Genomic DNA, 18,122 nt, shown 5'->3' on the forward strand with positions numbered 1-18,122 from the left:
AGGTTTAGTGTTCATAGTATGTTTGAAGGAGGTGTAGGGTAAAAGAGAGCAGCCAAGGGCTGGGGAAAATAATTATATCTTCTGGGAGCTCAAAAAAACAAAACTTTTTTTTTTACTAGGTTAAGTGGATGTCCTCGCATGCTATTTTTAGTATGTTAAAACCAGAATAACAACTTCTAACTGTATATGCATGTGTTGGTAGGCTGTGAGAGAAAGGAAGCGGTGCATCACAGCACATTGGCTGAATTCCATTTTGAAGAAGAAAAAGATGATACCGCCCCATCGAGCCCTTCATTTTCCAGTGGCATTCCCACCAGGAGGAAAACCATGCTCTCAGCACGTAAGAAAACCCAACTTGCATTTCTTTAAAAGCTAAATTGCACCATGAATAGAATATTTGTTGTATTATGGCAGCATGTAAATGTCTAATGTGTATCTAGAAAATACCCAGTAGACGTAAACTGTGGTCTCCTTTTCCCAATGGTGGATTTGGCTTCAGATACATGTAAAGAAAAGCTCTACTCTTGTTCTTACAAATGGTAGTTACAATTTCTACAGTGTATACTTGCCTTTTTTTTTCAAAGTGTTTTATGCATTAGTAAGCCTTGCAATACCCTTTAGTAGTTCTCTCTCTAACACTTGAAAAAATTGAGGCATAAAGATTAAGCAAGTTGTCCAAGATTGGACAGCAAAAAATGATATTGGAACTCAGATTCCCTTTTCTTACATCACTAGACTATGATAACTTTTCTCTAACTTCATAGGTGTTGATGTTCTTGCAACTCTAGCATTTTGTATGTTTTGGTTTTTAATGCTCAGAATTGGGACGTCTCCATCTGAAGGACCAAAAATAATAATGAAGCCTGTTCTTAGACTGCTAACTAACAGTTCATAAACTCAAGAGCTTGGATTTTGATACTTGCATTGGATGAGGATTTAGTTACACCACTTTCATTAACACTAATGGCAAAACTAGCCACAAGACATTGAACTTTGCCCATACAAGTCCTGGTCCTTCAAACATTTGTGTATGAAGTCAGTGGGTATGTTTGTACGATTGGGGCCAAAGCCAGTAGTTTCAGTTCTCATAACTTTTATGAGAAGATTTTCAATTCAAGTAAGAGTGGCACATAGTACAAGAGGCAGCATCACCCTAATATACCTTTCTGCTATCTGGGCAATGAAGTTGGGAAAATGTTTCAATGAGCAGAATTTAATCTTTGCATGGATGCCTGAAGCAGGGTGTGTAAAGGCAAAAGCAAGCTATGAATTAGGGTGTTAAAATAAACTTTAATCATGAGTCCATTTTTTAATCTTTAGTGCTTTCTCAGTATAGAAAACTTTGAGGATTTCATAGAGGTTAGACAGCAAGAAATCAATAGTCAGTCAGTACTGTTGACTTCATTGCAGTATAGAAATTAATCTCAAAGGTCCAAAGTCTCAGTTATTGTGGTCCTGCAGTTGGACTGGGAATATATCGGGGAGCAAAAATAGCTTGAAGTTATCTTTTGTGCTTCCCAAATTCTGATACAGCCATGTTTCTGCTGTGCTCCTAGGGTATGTCTATACTGCACAGTTATTTTGGAATAAGCTATTTCGGAATAGTTATTCAGAAAGAGCTTATTTTGAAATAGCACGTCTGCACAGCAGGGAAGCCTCAAAATTAGTCCGAGGCAGGCTTCCCCAGTGTAGACATGCTATCTTGATTTAGAGCCCCAGGAAGAATGGCCGTGGTGAAGGGCTATATCGAAATAGCAGAAGTGGAGCATCTACACATGCCTTATTTAGACATAGCTATTTTGGAAAAGGTGTTATTCTTCGTGGAATAAGGTTTACAGAAGTTGGAATTAGTCAGCTGTAATTTCAAAATTATTTTGAAATAACAGAATTGCTGTGTAGACGCTCACACAGTAATTTCATAATAACAGCCATTATTCCGAAATAACTTTGCTGTGTAGACACACCCCTAGTGTAAATTAGTCTAGCTTCAGGGCCCCGGGAAAGAGAGAACAGTTGCAGTGCCGCAGTTGCAGCATGGAGGCGTAAGAAGTGAGAGAAATGTTGGTGGTTGAATGTAGAATAAGTAAGAATGGGAGCCCCCTTCTCTACTCCCTCTTCTAATTACTCCATTGTAACAGACGCGTTCCTTCTGGGTAGAGCACTCACTTGTACAGTCACACTGCACAGGGCACGTGGACCCCACAGGAGGTCAAACAACACATCAACATAACTGGAACTGTGGGCAGGCCACTTCACTTGAACGGCTTCCCTCCCACTCATATTTGCCTTCCATATCCAAGTGATGTCATGGTATGGTCTACATGAACAAATAAAGAAAGCAAATTCTCTACTCCTTTCATGGAAGCTGCCAGGCTTGGAACTGGTGCATCAGGCACAACATTCCTCTCCAGGCAGCATACCTCCTGGGTATTCACAGATGCTCAGCAGGCACTTCTAGGCGGAATGCTATATTGCTTCAGGGGAACCAGAGGCCATACACTGATACACTTATAAAGTTTGCAGATCATAGAATCATAGAATAATAGGACTGGAAGGGACCTCGAGAGGTCATCGAGTCCAGCCCCCCGCCCTCAAGGCAGGACCAAGCTCCGTCTACACCATCCCTGACAGATGTCTATCTAACCTGTTCTTAAATATCTCCAGAGAGGGAGATTCCACCACCTTCCTTGGCAATTTATTCCAATATTTGACCACCCTGACAGTTAGGAATTTTTTCCTAATGTCCAATCTAAACCTCCCTTGCTGCACTTTAAACCCATTACTCCTTGTCCTGTCCTCAGAAACCAAGAGGAACAAATTTTCGCCTTCCTCCTTGTGACACCCTTTTAGATATTTGAAAACCGCTATCATGTCCCCCCTTAATCTTCTTTTTTCCAAACTAAACAAGCCCAGTTCATGAAGCCTGGCTTCATAGGTCATGTTCTCTAGACCTTTAATCATTCTTGTCGCTCTTCTCTGTACCCTTTCCAATTTCTCCACATCTTTCTTGAAATGTGGCGCCCAGAACTGGACACAGTACTCCAGCTGAGGCCTAACTAGTGCAGAATAGAGAGGCAGAATGACTTCACGAGTTTTGCTTACAACACACCTGTTGATACAACCTAGAATCATATTTGCTTTTTTTGCAACAGCATCACACTGTTGACTCATATTCAACTTGTGGTCCACTATGACCCCTAGATCCCTTTCCGCCATGCTCCTTCCTAGACAGTTGCTTCCCATCTTGTATGTATGGAACTGATTGTTCCTTCCTAAGTGGAGCACTTTGCATTTCTCTTTATTAAACCTCATCCTGTTTACCTCTGACCATTTCTCTAACTTGCTAAGGTCATTTTGAATTATGTCCCTATCCTCCAAAGAAGTCGCAACCCCACCCAGTTTGGTATCATCTGCAAACTTAATAAGAGTACTCTCTATCCCAATATCTACATCATTGATGAAGATATTGAATAGTACGGGTCCCAAAACAGACCCTTGAGGAACTCCACTTGTTATCCCTTTCCAGCAGGATTTAGAACCGTTAACAACAACTCTCTGACTACGGTTATCCAGCCAATTATGCACCCACCTTATCGTGGCCCTATCTAAGTTATATTTGCCTAGTTTATCAATAAGAATATCATGCGAGACCGTATCAAATGCCTTACTAAAGTCTAGGTATATGACATCCACCGCTTCTCCCTTATCCACAAGGCTCATTATCTTATCAAAGAAAGCTATCAGATTAGTTTGGCATGACTTGTTCTTCACAAACCCATGCTGGCTATTCCCTATCACTTTATTACTTTCCAAGTGTTTGCATACGATTTCCTTAATTACCTGCTCCATTATCTTCCCTGGGACAGACGTTAAACTGACCGGTCTATAATTTCCTGGGTTGTTCTTATTCCCCTTTTTATAGATGGGCACAATATTTGCCCTTTTCCAGTCTTCTGGAATCTCCCCTGTCTGCCATGATTTTTCAAAGATCATAGCTAAAGGCTCAGATACCTCCTCTATCAGCTCCTTGAGTATCCTGGGATGCATTTCATCAGGACCTGGTGACTTGCTGACATCTAACTTTCCTAAGTGATTTTTAACTTGTTCTTTGTGTATCCTATCTTCTAAACTTACCCTCTCTCTGCTGGTATTCACTACGTTAGGCACACCTCCAGACTTCTCGGTGAAGACCGAAACAAAGAAGTCATTGAGCATCTCCGCCATTTCCAAGTTCCCTGTTACTGCTTCTCCCTCCTCGCTAAGCAGTGGGCCTACCCTGTCCTTGGTCTTCCTCTTGCTTTTAATGTATTTATAAAAGGTCTTCTTGTTTCCCTTTATGCCTGTAGCTAGTTTGATCTCATTTTGTGCCTTTGCCTTTCTAATCTTGCCCCTGCATTCCCGTGTTGCTTGCCTATATTCATCCTTTGTTAGTTGTCCTAGTTTCCATTTTTTATATGACTCCTTTTTTATTTTGAGATCATGCAAGATCTCCTTGTTAAGCCAAGCTGGTCTTTTGCCATATTTTCTATCTTTCCTACACAGCGGAATTGTTTGCTTTTGGGCCCTTAACAACGTCCCTTTGAAATACTTCCAACTCTCCTCAGTTGTTTTTCCCTTCAGTCTTGCTTCCCATGGGACCTTACCTACAAGTTCTCTGAGCTTATCAAAATCTGCCTTCCTGAAATCCATAACCTCAATTGTGCTGGTCTCCCTTCTACCTTTCCTTAAGATCATGAACTCTATTATTTCGTGATCACTGTCCCCTATACTGTCTTCCACTTTCAAGTTCTCAACTAGTTCCTCCCTATTTGTTAAAACCAAATCCAGAACAGCTTCTCCTCTGGTAGCTTTTTCAACCTTCTGAAACAGAAAGTTGTCTCCAATGCAGTCCAGAAACTTATTGGATAGCCTGTGCCTCGCTGTGTTAGTTTCCCAACATATGTCTGGATAGTTGAAGTCCCCCATCACCACCAAATCTTGGGCTTTGGATAGTTTTGTTAATTGTTTAAAAAAGGCCTCATCCACCTCTTCCACCTGGCTAGGTGGCCTGTAGTAGACTCCTAGCATGATATCACCCTCGTTTTTTACCCCTTTTAGCTTAACCCAGAGACTCTCTACACAGCTATCTCCTACGTTCATCTCCACTTCAGTCCAAGTGTGTACATTTTTAATATACAAGGCAACCCCTCCTCCCTTTTTTCCCTGTCTGTCCTTCCTGAGCAAGCCGTACCCTTCCATACCAATATTCCAATCATGCGTCCCATCCCACCAGGTTTCTGTAATACCAATGATATCATAGTTGTATTTATTGGTTAGCAATTCCAGTTCTTCTTGCTTATTACCCATACTTCTCGCATTTGTATATAGGCATCTAAGATACTGATTTGATCTTGCCTCCCTGTTGTGCCCTGACCCTCCTTTCTCCTTGCCATTATAGGCCGTAGTCCCCCCCATTTCCAACCCATCTCCCAGTCCAGATGATACCAAGCTGGGAGGGATTGCAAGTGCTTTGGAGGAAAAGATGAAATTTCAAAATGATCTGGACAAACTGGAGAAAGGGTCTGAAGTAATTAGGATTAAGGATGTTAACAAATGAGTAATTTACTAGTTGAGTAGTCGATGGAAATTCTGTCGACTAGTCGATAGGTATTTCCACATTCCTCCTTTGAAATGTACAAGAGGGGGGTTCTTGTACATTTCAAAGGAGAATATGGAACTCCGTGTGCAGCCTGGGGCCAGCAGGAAGTCCCGCTGACTCCAGGCTCCATGAGGGTACTTACATTTTAAAAAGTACAAGAGCCCCCGGGAAAGGGATCTGGGGGCTATAATGGATCACAAGCTAAATATGAGTCATCTGTATAATACAGTTGCAAAAAAAAGCAAATATAATTTTGGGATGTATTAACAAGAGTGTTGGAAGCAAGACACAAGTAGTAATTCTTCTGCTCTACTCTGTGCTTGATTAGGCTTCAGCTAGAGTACTGTGTCCAGTTCTGGGTGCCACATTTCAGGAAAGATGTGGACAAATTGGAGAAAGTCCAGAGTTGAGCCACAAAAATGTTTAAAGATCTCGAAAACATGACCAGTGAGGCAAGATTGAAAGTACTGAGTTTGCTTAGTTTGGAAAAGAGAAGTCTGAGATGGGATGTGATACCTGTTTTCTAGTGTATAAAAGGTTGTTACATGGAGGAGAGAGAAAAATTGTTCATTGTAACCTTTGAGGGTAGGACCAGAAGCAATGGGCTTAAATTGTAGCAAGGGAGATTTAGGTTGGACATTAGGAGAAACTTCCTAACAGTCAGGGTGGTTGGCCATTGGAATAAATTGCCTGGGGATTTTGTGGAATCTCCATTATTGGAGATTTTTAAGAGCTGGTTAGACAAACACCTGCCAGAAATGGTGTAGCTATCCTTAGTCATGCCATGAGTGCAGATGACCCGTCCCTCCCAGTCCTACTATTCTATGATTTTCAAGGTGATACTTGATCTAAAATAATAGGAAAGTTTCAGGTACACCTCTCCTCCCGTTCCCCTGCCTCCACAGATCCTGAGACAGATACTTGCAACAAGGCAGGCATCATTCTCCTAGCACCCTGTGTGAAAGTCAGCCTGCACTCTAGTAAAATCTACACCTTCCTAGAACTCCTGATACTAGATGGGGCAGAAATAAAGTGTAGCTGGTCTTGCTCCATCTCTAAGCCTTGTGTTCGTGTGTGTATCGGAAGTAGAATGCTCTTGCTCTTCCCTGGGTTCAGGCTACAATTAGTCAGATTAGAAAAGATTTAACTAGAACCTGCTCTTTAGCTAAATGAAGCATTTCTCGACCTTTGTACAGCAAAATCAGTCTTACCCAGTCATTTCAAGCATCCTGATTGTTTTAGATTATGTTCTGTCTCTAAAGAAGTCTGCCCTTTTGATTGACTTGTTACAAGCCCACTATGTAGCCTTTAGTGCCTTCTTCCCTCCAGTAGATAGACACTCTATTTTTATCCACCTGACTATGACACAATTCCTGAACTAGAATAATTGAAACAAAAAACAGGACTCTGTAGCACTTTAAAGACTAACAAGATGGTTTATTAGGTGATGAGCTTTTGTGGGCCAGACCCAATTCCTCAGATCAAATATTGGAAGAAAATTGGCACAACCATATATACCAAAGAATACAATCAAAAAAATTAACACATATGAAAAGGACAAATCAAATTTCAGAACAGAATGGTTGACAGTTTTCTTCCACTATTTGATCTGAGGAAGTGGGTCTGGCCCACGAAAGCTCATCACCTAATAAACCTTCTTGTTAGTCTTTAAAGTGCTACACAGTCCTGTTTTTTGTTTCAGCTACACCAGACTAACACGGCTACATTTCTATCACTAGAATAATTGAGAACTTCCTGCAAGTTACTAAATCTGTACCACTATAGAATCTTAAACTTGTGCGATTGGAATTCACCAGACCACTGTTAGAACTCTTGTTGACATGCTTCGTGTGTCTCCTGGCCACGAAAGTGCCATTTCTAATCGTCCTCACTTTGGCCAGAATAGTCAGCAATCTGGGAGCCATCATGGCAGATCACCCTAGAGGTCTTTCAGAGCCTCCACCCTAAGTTTCTCTCTAGAGTCATCTCTGAATTTCACATCAAGCGGTGTATTCACTTACCTTTTTTCTAAAACCCCACACTTTACCCAAGAGAAGGGATTTCATTCCCTTGATGTACTCTGTCTTTTTACCTGCAAAGAACCAGACCAATCAGAGCGTTACTAAGGTACTCTATTGCAATTGCAGAGAGATCCTGAGGTCAGTCCATATCATCTCAGAGAATTTCTAAGTGGGTTTCTGGCTACATTGTTGAATGCTACAGGTTCACTCACATACTGCCACCCACCCGTCAGCGTAGCAGCCAACCACAGAAGAGCACAAGCCACCACTATAGCATCTGTGCAGGAATTCCCAGTGCAGAACATTGGCACAGCAGCCACCTTGAGCTTCATACACATTTGCTAAACATCATGCATTAGTCCAGGCCTCTGTTGCAGATGCAGCAATGGGATCTGCAATATTGAAAGTATCTTTGCTTTTAGGCTCCTCACACTTTGTTCAGCCCGAGTACTGCTTGCCATTTACTCGTGTGGAATATACATAGAGACCAGCACTCAAAAAAGAAATGGAGATTTTCAGATGTGTGGTCCCTATCTATATTCTGCTACCTGTTTTCTATTCCTCTGAGTTGGATCTGGTTAGAGTCACGATAAGAAGGGGAACTGGGGGGCAGGGGGATCCACCCTCACTGCCTCTTATATCCTCACTCAGTAGTCTGAGGAGACCTAATGTGCAGGTGCAGTCCAGCAGATACTGCTTGTTCAAATCTCTGGGCTTGGTTGCATGGTATGCCTGTGTACCCACGAATGGAATACAGATAGGGACCACACATCTCAAATAAGTTCCCGTTACAGTGAAACAAAGAGGAGTCCTGTGACACTTTAAAGACTTAACACATTTATTTGGGATTAAATATTGGGCATAGTCTGCAGATACAGTCTCACATGGCTACCAGTTACTGTGACTTCCATTTAATTGAGACCTACTAACAAGTTCACCAGGCTAGAGACGAATAATCTATTTATTTATAATTTGAGTGTTCATCTGTGTAAATACTGCATAGTTTATTATTTATTTATTTAATTATTATTTATTTATTCATTTGTGATCATCATCATCTGTAACTCTTACTCTTTTCTACAATAGATTATCTCAGTGACAGGATTTGTTGATAGTGACAGAGATGACCTCAAACTAATGGCTTACCTAGCAGGGGCCAAATACACAGGCTATCTGTGTCGCAGCAACACAGTTCTCATCTGTAAAGAGTAAGTGGTTTATCTCAACAGCGTTCACATCTTCAATAACATATTGCCAGTTCAGCTACAAAACTATTCTTGGTTATAGAGTTACTTTCTTGCTACTTGTATAAATGTTACTCATTTATAGCTATTTCATGATAAAGGCACTCAATTTTTAATTAATGTTTTCTTGGAGTGATCTGAACAGCTGCAGTAGGGATGGATGCGTAGTTTCATGAATTGTATTACTAAATCCTGTTATATTTCAGTAATTACAATTTTTTACCTCTGAGTTTAGAAAACTCATTTTTGAACCATTAAGTGTAAAGTTATTTCTTTTTAAGAGAGGATACAGTTATTAGGCCATTTATAAGTAAAATGCTACTTAATATTGATTGGTTAAAAGGTCTCCAACTGGAGACATTTTAGACTTTCTGTTCTGGGCAGACAGTCTCGCTCACTAAGCAGTCACATGCATGGCAAAAATATCTCTTTTGGAAAAGCACTTAGCTGCAATTACCAATAAAACAATCCACAGGGTAAGCTGAGAAGAGAATGTTGGTATTCTAGAACTTACCAAAAGAAGTGTATTTTTATTAATGTACATATTTTCTTTTTCCCTCTGCACAATAAGGCCTGCTGGTTTAAAGTATGAGAAAGCCAAAGAATGGAGGATACCGTGTGTAAATGCACAGTGGCTTTGTGATATATTGCTTGGCAATTTTGAAGCATTACGGCAGATTCAGCATAGCCGATATACAGTGTTCAATCTGCAAGACCCACTTTCTCCTACTCAGCATCTAGTTCTAAACCTCCTGGGTAAGTAGGAATTTTTATTCATAATATCCTGTAAACTATAGAGATTAGTCTACTGGAAAAAGTTATAACTGTACTCAGTCATGTTGGACTGTGTCATCTCTTTTTTACAATAAATTATTCACACAATCCTATATGTTTTTTTCCCCCTCACTTCTTGTAGATGCTTGGAGAGTACCATTAAAGGTATCACCAGAGCTTCTAATGGTATGTTGACTTATTCTTCCACTTGTGTTTTCAAATAGTTATCACTAGGGCTTTGTTCTATCCATGTATGAGTGAATAGATGAACATCGGCATGGGCATAATAATAATAATAAAAAGCTTTATTGCTGTATTTGATAATGTTCTCTGTATCAATTTATTTTCATGCTTCAGGGTCAGTAGAAAAAGAAAAAAAATCAGTTTGCAAAATCCAAGCAGTTTTGGGTGACCAGATGAGACTTCTTAAAGGGGTATGATTTTCAGAGGGTCAGTATTCAGCATTTTCTTGAAACTGAGGCATCTTTTAAGACTTTTCAGGTTGGACAGCCACAATCGTTAGCCATTTTTGAAAATCTATCCTTAAGGCATAATATTTATACTGCATAAAATTCAGTTGTTATATTCAGAGGGTTTCAAATACTGTTATGAATTCATGATGTCAGTTCCCCAAAACCATAGATTTGGTACCAAGTGAAAGGCTTTTGTAATCTTATTTAAGAATATTGTTAAATTCATAAAATATACTAAGACTATAGTCTAAATTGACAAAAGCAAGAAATTTAGAATGACTATTAGGGAATGTTAAAATTAGATTAATCAACTACTCGAATGGTTGATGGAATTTCCATTGACTTATGTGATTAGTTGATAAGGGCACTTCCGATTGAAATGAAGCATCAGCCTGCTCAACAGGGGCTCTTGAGCATTTAAAAGATTGAAATGATTCATGGAGCCTGGGGCCAGTGGGGGGACTTAAAGGTTCTGCTTTGAAATGTAGAAGAGTCCCAGTAGGGATCTTGTGCATTTCAAAGATTGAGGTGCCACATGGAGCCCAGGGCCAGCAGGGAGTTCCCTGCGGGCCCCAGGCTCCATGTAGCGCTTCTGCTTTGAAATGTAGAAGAGCCCCAGCTGGGACTCTTCTACATTTCAAAGGTGGAACACCGCCGCTGTGCTCCTGCCCCCTCCCATGGAGCTGGCAGAAATGGCTTTTAAGCTGGCTCCCCCCAGCACCCCTACTTCTACCCTCCCCCTTGCTGCCTCTTTCTGATAGAGGCAGAAAGGAAGGGGAAGCGACAAGTCGATTAGTCCCTTACATCCCTAATGACTATTTCACATTTGCCTCACATTTTCTACTTATTGCAATCCTTAATGTAATATATGTATAAATTATTTTATTTTATTTTTAAGACCTAAGGTAAATACAGAAATGAAGGTTGAAGTGACAACTTCCACTCTAAATTTCCTTATTTTTGTCAGTGTGTAAAAACAGTGACACATTAGCTGTTTTATCACCTAGAATGTTTTTAGACTAGGATTTCTCTAGCCATCTCCAAGTCATTCTTATAACAGTTTTCCAAAGTGTGACTTAATTTAATGCAAATTTGAGTTTGAACCAATTAGGAACCAATTATCCAGAATGGGTAGGAAGGGTGTCCCCAGCCTCTGTTTGTCAGGGGCTGGAAATGGATGACAGGAGAGGGATCACTTGATGATTGCCTGTTTCTGTTCACTCCCTCTGGGACATCTGGCATTGGCCACTGTTGTAAGACAGGATATTGGGCTAGATGGACCTTTGGTCTGACCCAGTATGGCCATTCATATGTTCTAGGAATGTGATTGTGTAAACGCAGCCTCCTCCCCCCGCCACCCGTGCTGCTGCCTCTGTATGAGAGGCAGTTGCGCAAGCAGGGAGCTGGCTTTTAAGCAGGCTCCTCGCATGTGCTAGCTCCTGGGAGCAGCAGCGTGGGCAGGGGCAAGCAGGAGCCGGTACACGCAGGGAGCCAGCTTTTAAGAGGCAGCAGTGGATGGACAGGCGGGAGCTGACTCTCATGGGGAGTCACAGGTGCTGCTGCCTCTAATACAGAGGCAGCAGTGCAAGAGAAGGAAGGGCAGCTGGCTCCGTGGCAGTTGATACATTCAGGTAGCCACCTCCCTGCTCCCCCATGTGTAAACATGTAACTGCTGAAATTGTCATATTTATCAAAATAAATACATTTTAACATCTCTAGAACCAATGAAAATATAGTTCAATTGTACAACAGATGGCATTTAGAGAAAATCTCACATTGCACACAGAATGTTTGCCTTATCTTTTATGTTCTGGTTTATTTATCTCGGCCTTATTCATGTACTCTTGATTACTAAAGATCATATAAGCTATTTTTTTAGATGTCAAAATATTTTACATTTCTTTTTTAAAGCACAAACCCAGTATAAAAGGACAAAACCTTAAGCCTGGTGCCATCTTCCAGTTTTCAAATGGAATTTTAAAGACATTTAGACATATAGTCTTGTGTGTCTGTACTGTTTAGTACTTACAAAAATATTTATGGAGGAACTGACTGACTAAGTATGCAGCAGTAGGTATGCAACCTTCATTCTAGGTTGCCAGCTAGAATGTAGCCTTGTGTTACTATGTATTTTTCATCTACAGGTTGAACCTCTCTAATCCAGTACTCTCTGGTTCGGCAACATCCACGGTTCGGCATGATTTTTAGTCAGTTGCATGTCTACTTATTAGAGGTGTAGCCAAGTTTCCTGCAGTCTCATAAAGTTAGTTTACAGCCACCAGTCCTGGCTCTCAGTGTTCTGTGCTGTTATTTAGCTCTAATTTACCTCTAAATGTCGAGACCAGTAAGCAGAAGAAGTGTTGGTAATGCTGCTAGACAATATTGACCTCCCATGGTTTGGCAAATTCTCTGATTCAGCACCAGTCAGGTTCCAGGGGCGCTGGATTAGAGAGGTTCAACCTGTACACATCGATTTAATTGTCTTCACATACTTTACATTTTAAAATATAGTAGTTAAAGGTTTTATTGTAAAACAAAAAAAACTAGGATGTCTAATCAGAAAGTTTGTGCTTACTTCAGACACAAATGTATGGTGGTCTAATTGCAGGGTGTGAGATTGCCCCTGAAACCAAAGCAAAATGAATCAAGTCTTCAGTCTTCTTCAAAACGAGCAAGGTGAGAGTAATTGGCTACCAGTGACAACAGCTCATTATCTTCCTTTTGCACAGGTTTCTGTTTTCTTTGTTATAAAAAACTAGAATATTTATCCAGCGTTGCTTGGGTTCTTATCTCAAATAAGTTTTATTTTTCTTCATTTAAATCATTGCTCTGGGGATGAGAAGTTCAGTATGCAGGCTGCCCCAGGAAGAGGGGACTGCGCCAGCCCTCTCTTACTGCAGCAGCTTGGGGCCAGGTGAGAAGTGCCTCTCCATAGCCACTGCAACTCCAGCAGGCACAGCCGCAGCAGGGATGCATGTCCCGCAGCTGCGAGACAGACTGACAGACAAACAGGCACACAAACATCTGAAATGTATAGTAGATAGCTGTCCTTTTCTCCACCTCTGCCCCTTGCCAATGGGGTTATAGCTGTAATTTTCACCGCCTATCCCCTTTTGTTGCTCCCCTGTGGTCATTCTGTAGAATAACTCCCTTCTACCCATTTCCTTTCCATTTTATGAGAAAAAAATGAATTCTAGGCACATCCCATTGTCCTGGCACAACCAAACCCTTGCTTTAAGTTATGGTAAGAGGAAGCTGCATAACAAATTTGGCGAATCTTACTGCTTAGAAGGTGTTCTTGAATAAATGGACCTACAAACGGTCAGACAGACAGATGCACATTTCTAAAATATATAGTAAAGAAGACTTAACTGTCCATTAGCTGTCAGCCTGGAACTAGCCCTTATTGAGATGGTTGTATCTTGCAAAAATTTCTACACATTGCCAACTATGCAGTAGAGGAGTGGGGAAAAAAGGAGATCATCCCCAGGAATGTGGAGAAATTGGCAGGGGGGAGGTTTCACAAACAGGTAAAAGTAAGAAAATAGAGACAGTGAGAGGAAATGAGAAAAAGGGAGGAAAACATGGAAGTAAAAAATAAAAAGCAAAGCTGAAAAAAGACAAAGGAATAAAGAGAACATAGAAAAAGTTGTGAGGGAAAAAGAGAATGGACAAAAGAAAGTGAAATGGAAACAACATATTCTTCAAGAGATGTCCCCGTGGATATTATACATCAGGTAGGTGCTCCACCACACCGAGCATAGGAGTCTTCAGAGTAGTGTCCCTGGGGCCATGCATGCGCAAGTCACGAGTTGTGTGCTCCTAGTGTGCAGGCATCATGCATGCATGAGGCACCTCTCCCCCCAGTTCCTTCTCTACCACCTCCAGACAGAGCCAGAGCTCAGCAGTGTTCCTCACTTTGTTCCGCATTTAGATAAGTAACCCTCTTGTTGGACGTTGTTTTCCCCAGTTAGTTAGTTAATAGTTAGTAGTTAATAGTTTCTTTTTCCTTTAAAAAAAAAGTTTTTGTTTCCTCCGGTTTTTCCTCAGTTGGTTGTTTGTTAGCTTAGCATTATGCCTGGCTCACCAGGATTTAAGCATTGCATCTCTTACAATGACACCATTCTGATGTCTTAGGACATACACAATGTGTTGGCTACCTCGGGAAGGCCCCCGTTGCATGAAATTAAAAACAAGAGCTCGCCACGACAGAGACTTATGGTGTAAGCTCATACTGCTCGAGAAATCACTACGCCCTGCCTCTGACCCAAGGCAAGACTCGGAAACCTCTTAGGCACGTAAAGAGAAAAACGCACAAAAAAGCAAGTTTCTTCATTGCTTCAGGAACCTCTGGCACTAGGCACTCGCTGATGACCTCGGTGCCGAGAACAGCTGCAGCTCTGCGCTTTAGTACCTATGATGCACTAGGTGTCTCCGGCACCACCGGCATCACCACAGGAGCGGGTCCCTTGAAAACTTGCACCAAGGCCACAGCCTTCAAGTTGCCTGCCTCCACCTGGCACTGAGTATGCCTCATCAGCATCACAAGTAATCCCAGTGCTGAGCACAACTTCCATGCTGGCCCCCGGCACTGTAGCAGCACCGACAACATTCACCAGTGCGCTCGGTGCTGAGAATGCATCTGGCACCACAAATCGCTTCAGTGCTACCTACTACAGCACCATCAACACCGGCTTAGCAACACATGCACCACAGAGATTTGATCAACTCATTGACTTTTAATTCACCCTTGGCACTGACCACTCTGCTAGCATTGTGGCATGCAACAGACACTCTTGCTAGAATGATTCTTAAGTGGCTCCGACAAGGAGGTGCATGTGGTATTCTCTCCACACAATTCCCCCTCCCCCCTCCCGCCACAGATCTTTCCATCTACTTTGCCAGAACCCATCCACCATACACAGAGCACAGAGACATGCCACCCTGGCATGGAGACCCGTGGACGCCACCCCCAATACCTTACCCTCACTGGCAATACTGAAACTCATGGCACTCCCGACATAAACCCCAGCACCCTAAGAAATATTATAGCATACCTCAACATTTTCCCCCCACCACAATCACCATCTCTTCAGTGTCAGCAGGTCATAGATGATGATCACAGTGACCCATCTCCTGACATGTCTCTGGATACAAATAACTCTTCCTCACCTGATGAAGCCATCATGCCCCCTCCACCAACTACTCCTGTTGAATTCTCACACTTCTAAGATCTTTTTAAGTAGGTCTCTGCAGAGCTAACATCCCATTACAGGAGGTTGTTGAGAACCAGCACAAACTGACATTTTACAATCTGTAACTTCCTCTAAAATAGCCCTACCTATCAACCCTACAATCATGGAACCGGCCAAAACCATATGGCAAACACCTGCCATGGCTACACCCACATGCAAGAGAGCAGACAAAAAATACTACATCCCACCTAAAGAATATGAGTTCCTTTTTACCCATCCAGTACCCAGTTCACTTGTGGTGGAAGCTGCCCCCCAGAAAAATAAACAACACTACTTCAGATCCACAACTTCTGACCATGATAGCAAAAGACTGGACTTATTCAGTTGCAAAGTTTACATGTCCTCTATACTGCAGTTCAGAGTTGCTAACTATGCAGCCCTGTTAAGTAAATACGATCACAGAAATTATTCAAAGCTCAATGACTTTATTGCTGACATACCAGCAGCTAAGAAAGAACAGTATAAAGTGGTAGTCTCAGAAGAGCATATGATTTCCAGGACAGCCTTACAGGCAGCCTTAGATATTGCCAATACTGCCTTATAATCTACAGCTATTGCTGTCATCATGAGGCGAGCTTGTTGATTTAATTTTGCCTCCTTTCCTAGGGAGATCCATGTTGAAGATCTCCCATTTGACAGCGAGAAACAGTTCACAACTAACACCAGTGACGTGCTGCATTCAGTGAAGGACTCTAGGGCGACCCTCAGGTCCCTCAGCATCCACATCTTGGCACCTAGAAAAAGACAGTTTATGTATCAACCATACCCTAGACCAAGATACCCGCAGTACACCCAGTATTACCCCAGACAGGATCAGCAACAACACCACCATAACAGAAATAGAGCCCAATGATGGTATCCACTATCTAGTAACATGCAACAACTACAACAATCCAATAAGAAAATTTGAGCAACAATTTGAGGGTTGAGAGAGCCACTCGCTTATTCCAATGCCACCATCTTTCAACACCGTCTTCTTCTGTTCTATCATGTAAGTTCTATCAGAACTGGTTACACATAACTTCAGATAATCAAACATGATGCACTATTCCCTTTAAGTACATACCCCCTTTTTTCACCCCACTATTCCATCCCTCTTCAGGGACCACTCTCACGAGATACTTCTCCAACAGGAAGTACAACATCCCCTACATTTAGAAGCAATAAAGATAGTTCTACCACAGTTTACCAGGAAAGGATTTTATTATAATTATTTCCTCACAGAGAAGTCAGGTGGATGGCGAGCATTGAATAAATTTGTAGAAAAAGACAGAGGTTCGAGATGGTAATGCTTGCTACCATTATCCCAGCCTTGGAACAGGGCAACTGGTTTTCTTCCCTTGACTTGCAAGACGCATACTTTCACGTATCTACCCATCCAGCTCATAGACCCTTTCTTCAATTTGTTCTGGGTTCAAAACACTGCCAATACAAGGTTTTACCATTTAAACTATCCTCTGCTCCAAGGGTGTTTTCGAAAGTACTCACTGTAGTAAATGCCTGCTTAAGAAAACAAAATGTCATTATATTCCCTTATCTAGACCACTGTCTCCTCAAAGCTTGCTCTGAGCTTGAGTCTCATCATAGCATGTCCATCTCCATGCTCGTCTTCAAAACTCTTGGCTTGCAAATAAATGAAATAAAATCCACTTTGCTCTGTACACAGAAAATACAATTCATAGGAGCTCACCTGGATTCCATGCAGGCCATTACCTTGCTTCCCACAGAGCGATTTCACAAATTAGTGGAGTGGGTACACAAACTATAGTCCAGCTCCAAAGTTATGGCTCATGACTGCCTCCAGCTACTAGGCCACATGGCTGCATGCAATTTTGTAGTAATCAACACATGCCTATACATGCGATGTCTGCAAGGTTGGCTCAAGTGCGTGAACAAAACCAATGTATATCCCCCATCCAAATCCCTGTCCCTCCCCACAACAGTAAAACAGTCACTCCACTGGTGGACAGTTCCAGAGAACCTATTTCAGCATCCCATTCCTTATGCCATAACTACAGATTCCTCCCTCATGGGATGGGGAGCACACTTAACAACATCACATGGCTCAGGAACTGTGGTCCAACACAGAAAGGAACCCACATATAAACATCCTGGAGCTTCGAGCTGTAAGGTACGCATGTGAACGATTCCTTCCGTTTATTACCAGCAATCAGGTCAGAGTGTATACCAGCAATGTAGCGGCTATGTTTTATATAAATCACCAGGGTGGAGCCCGATCATACGCTTTATGCACAGAATCCATGACCATCTGGAACCAGTGCTCTAAAGCCCGGAATAAAAATCACTGCCTTCCATATTCCAGGTGACCTAAATACTACATCCGACATCCTCAGCAGAGCCCTTCCTACTGAATACAAGTGGCAAATCAACCAGGACATTCTTTCGTGGATCTTCCATCAGCGGGGTCATCCCATCATAGACTTTTTCTCTACTCGAACCAACAAGAAATGTTACCTTTTCTGTTCCATAGCGGGAATGGGGAAAGGATCCATGGGTGATGCCTTCCTATTTAGTTGGTCCTCTCACCTTCTGTATGCCTTCACTCCTATATCTCTCCTTAACATGGTTGTACACAGTGAGGACGGACAATGCATGAGTAATATTCATAGCCCCATCATGGCCATGGCAACCCTGGTTTCCCTTCCTGACCAGGATGTTCCGCACTCCTCCAATCCCCCTGCTGCAGACCCCAGATC

General features: G+C 42.0%; 1 protein-coding gene across 2 annotated transcripts in view; it reads left to right on the plus strand.

The window, feature by feature from the left end:
- The window catches only part of PAXIP1 (PAX interacting protein 1), a 101,683-nt gene that overhangs the window by 50,256 nt on the left and 33,305 nt on the right, over positions 1–18,122 (plus strand). For both annotated transcript variants that reach the window (XM_089776784.1, XM_075922770.2), the window contains exons 10-14: positions 203–340; positions 8,746–8,867; positions 9,475–9,659; positions 9,820–9,863; positions 12,759–12,826. In XM_089776784.1, coding sequence (XP_089632910.1) covers positions 203–340; positions 8,746–8,867; positions 9,475–9,659; positions 9,820–9,863; positions 12,759–12,826 — 557 coding nt within the window. The remainder of the gene's footprint in view (positions 1–202; positions 341–8,745; positions 8,868–9,474; positions 9,660–9,819; positions 9,864–12,758; positions 12,827–18,122) is intronic.

Source organism: Pelodiscus sinensis, chromosome 2, assembly GCF_052426305.1.
Source record: "Pelodiscus sinensis isolate ZL-2025 chromosome 2, ASM5242630v1, whole genome shotgun sequence".
In the NCBI taxonomy this organism is placed as follows: domain Eukaryota; kingdom Metazoa; phylum Chordata; order Testudines; family Trionychidae; genus Pelodiscus; species Pelodiscus sinensis.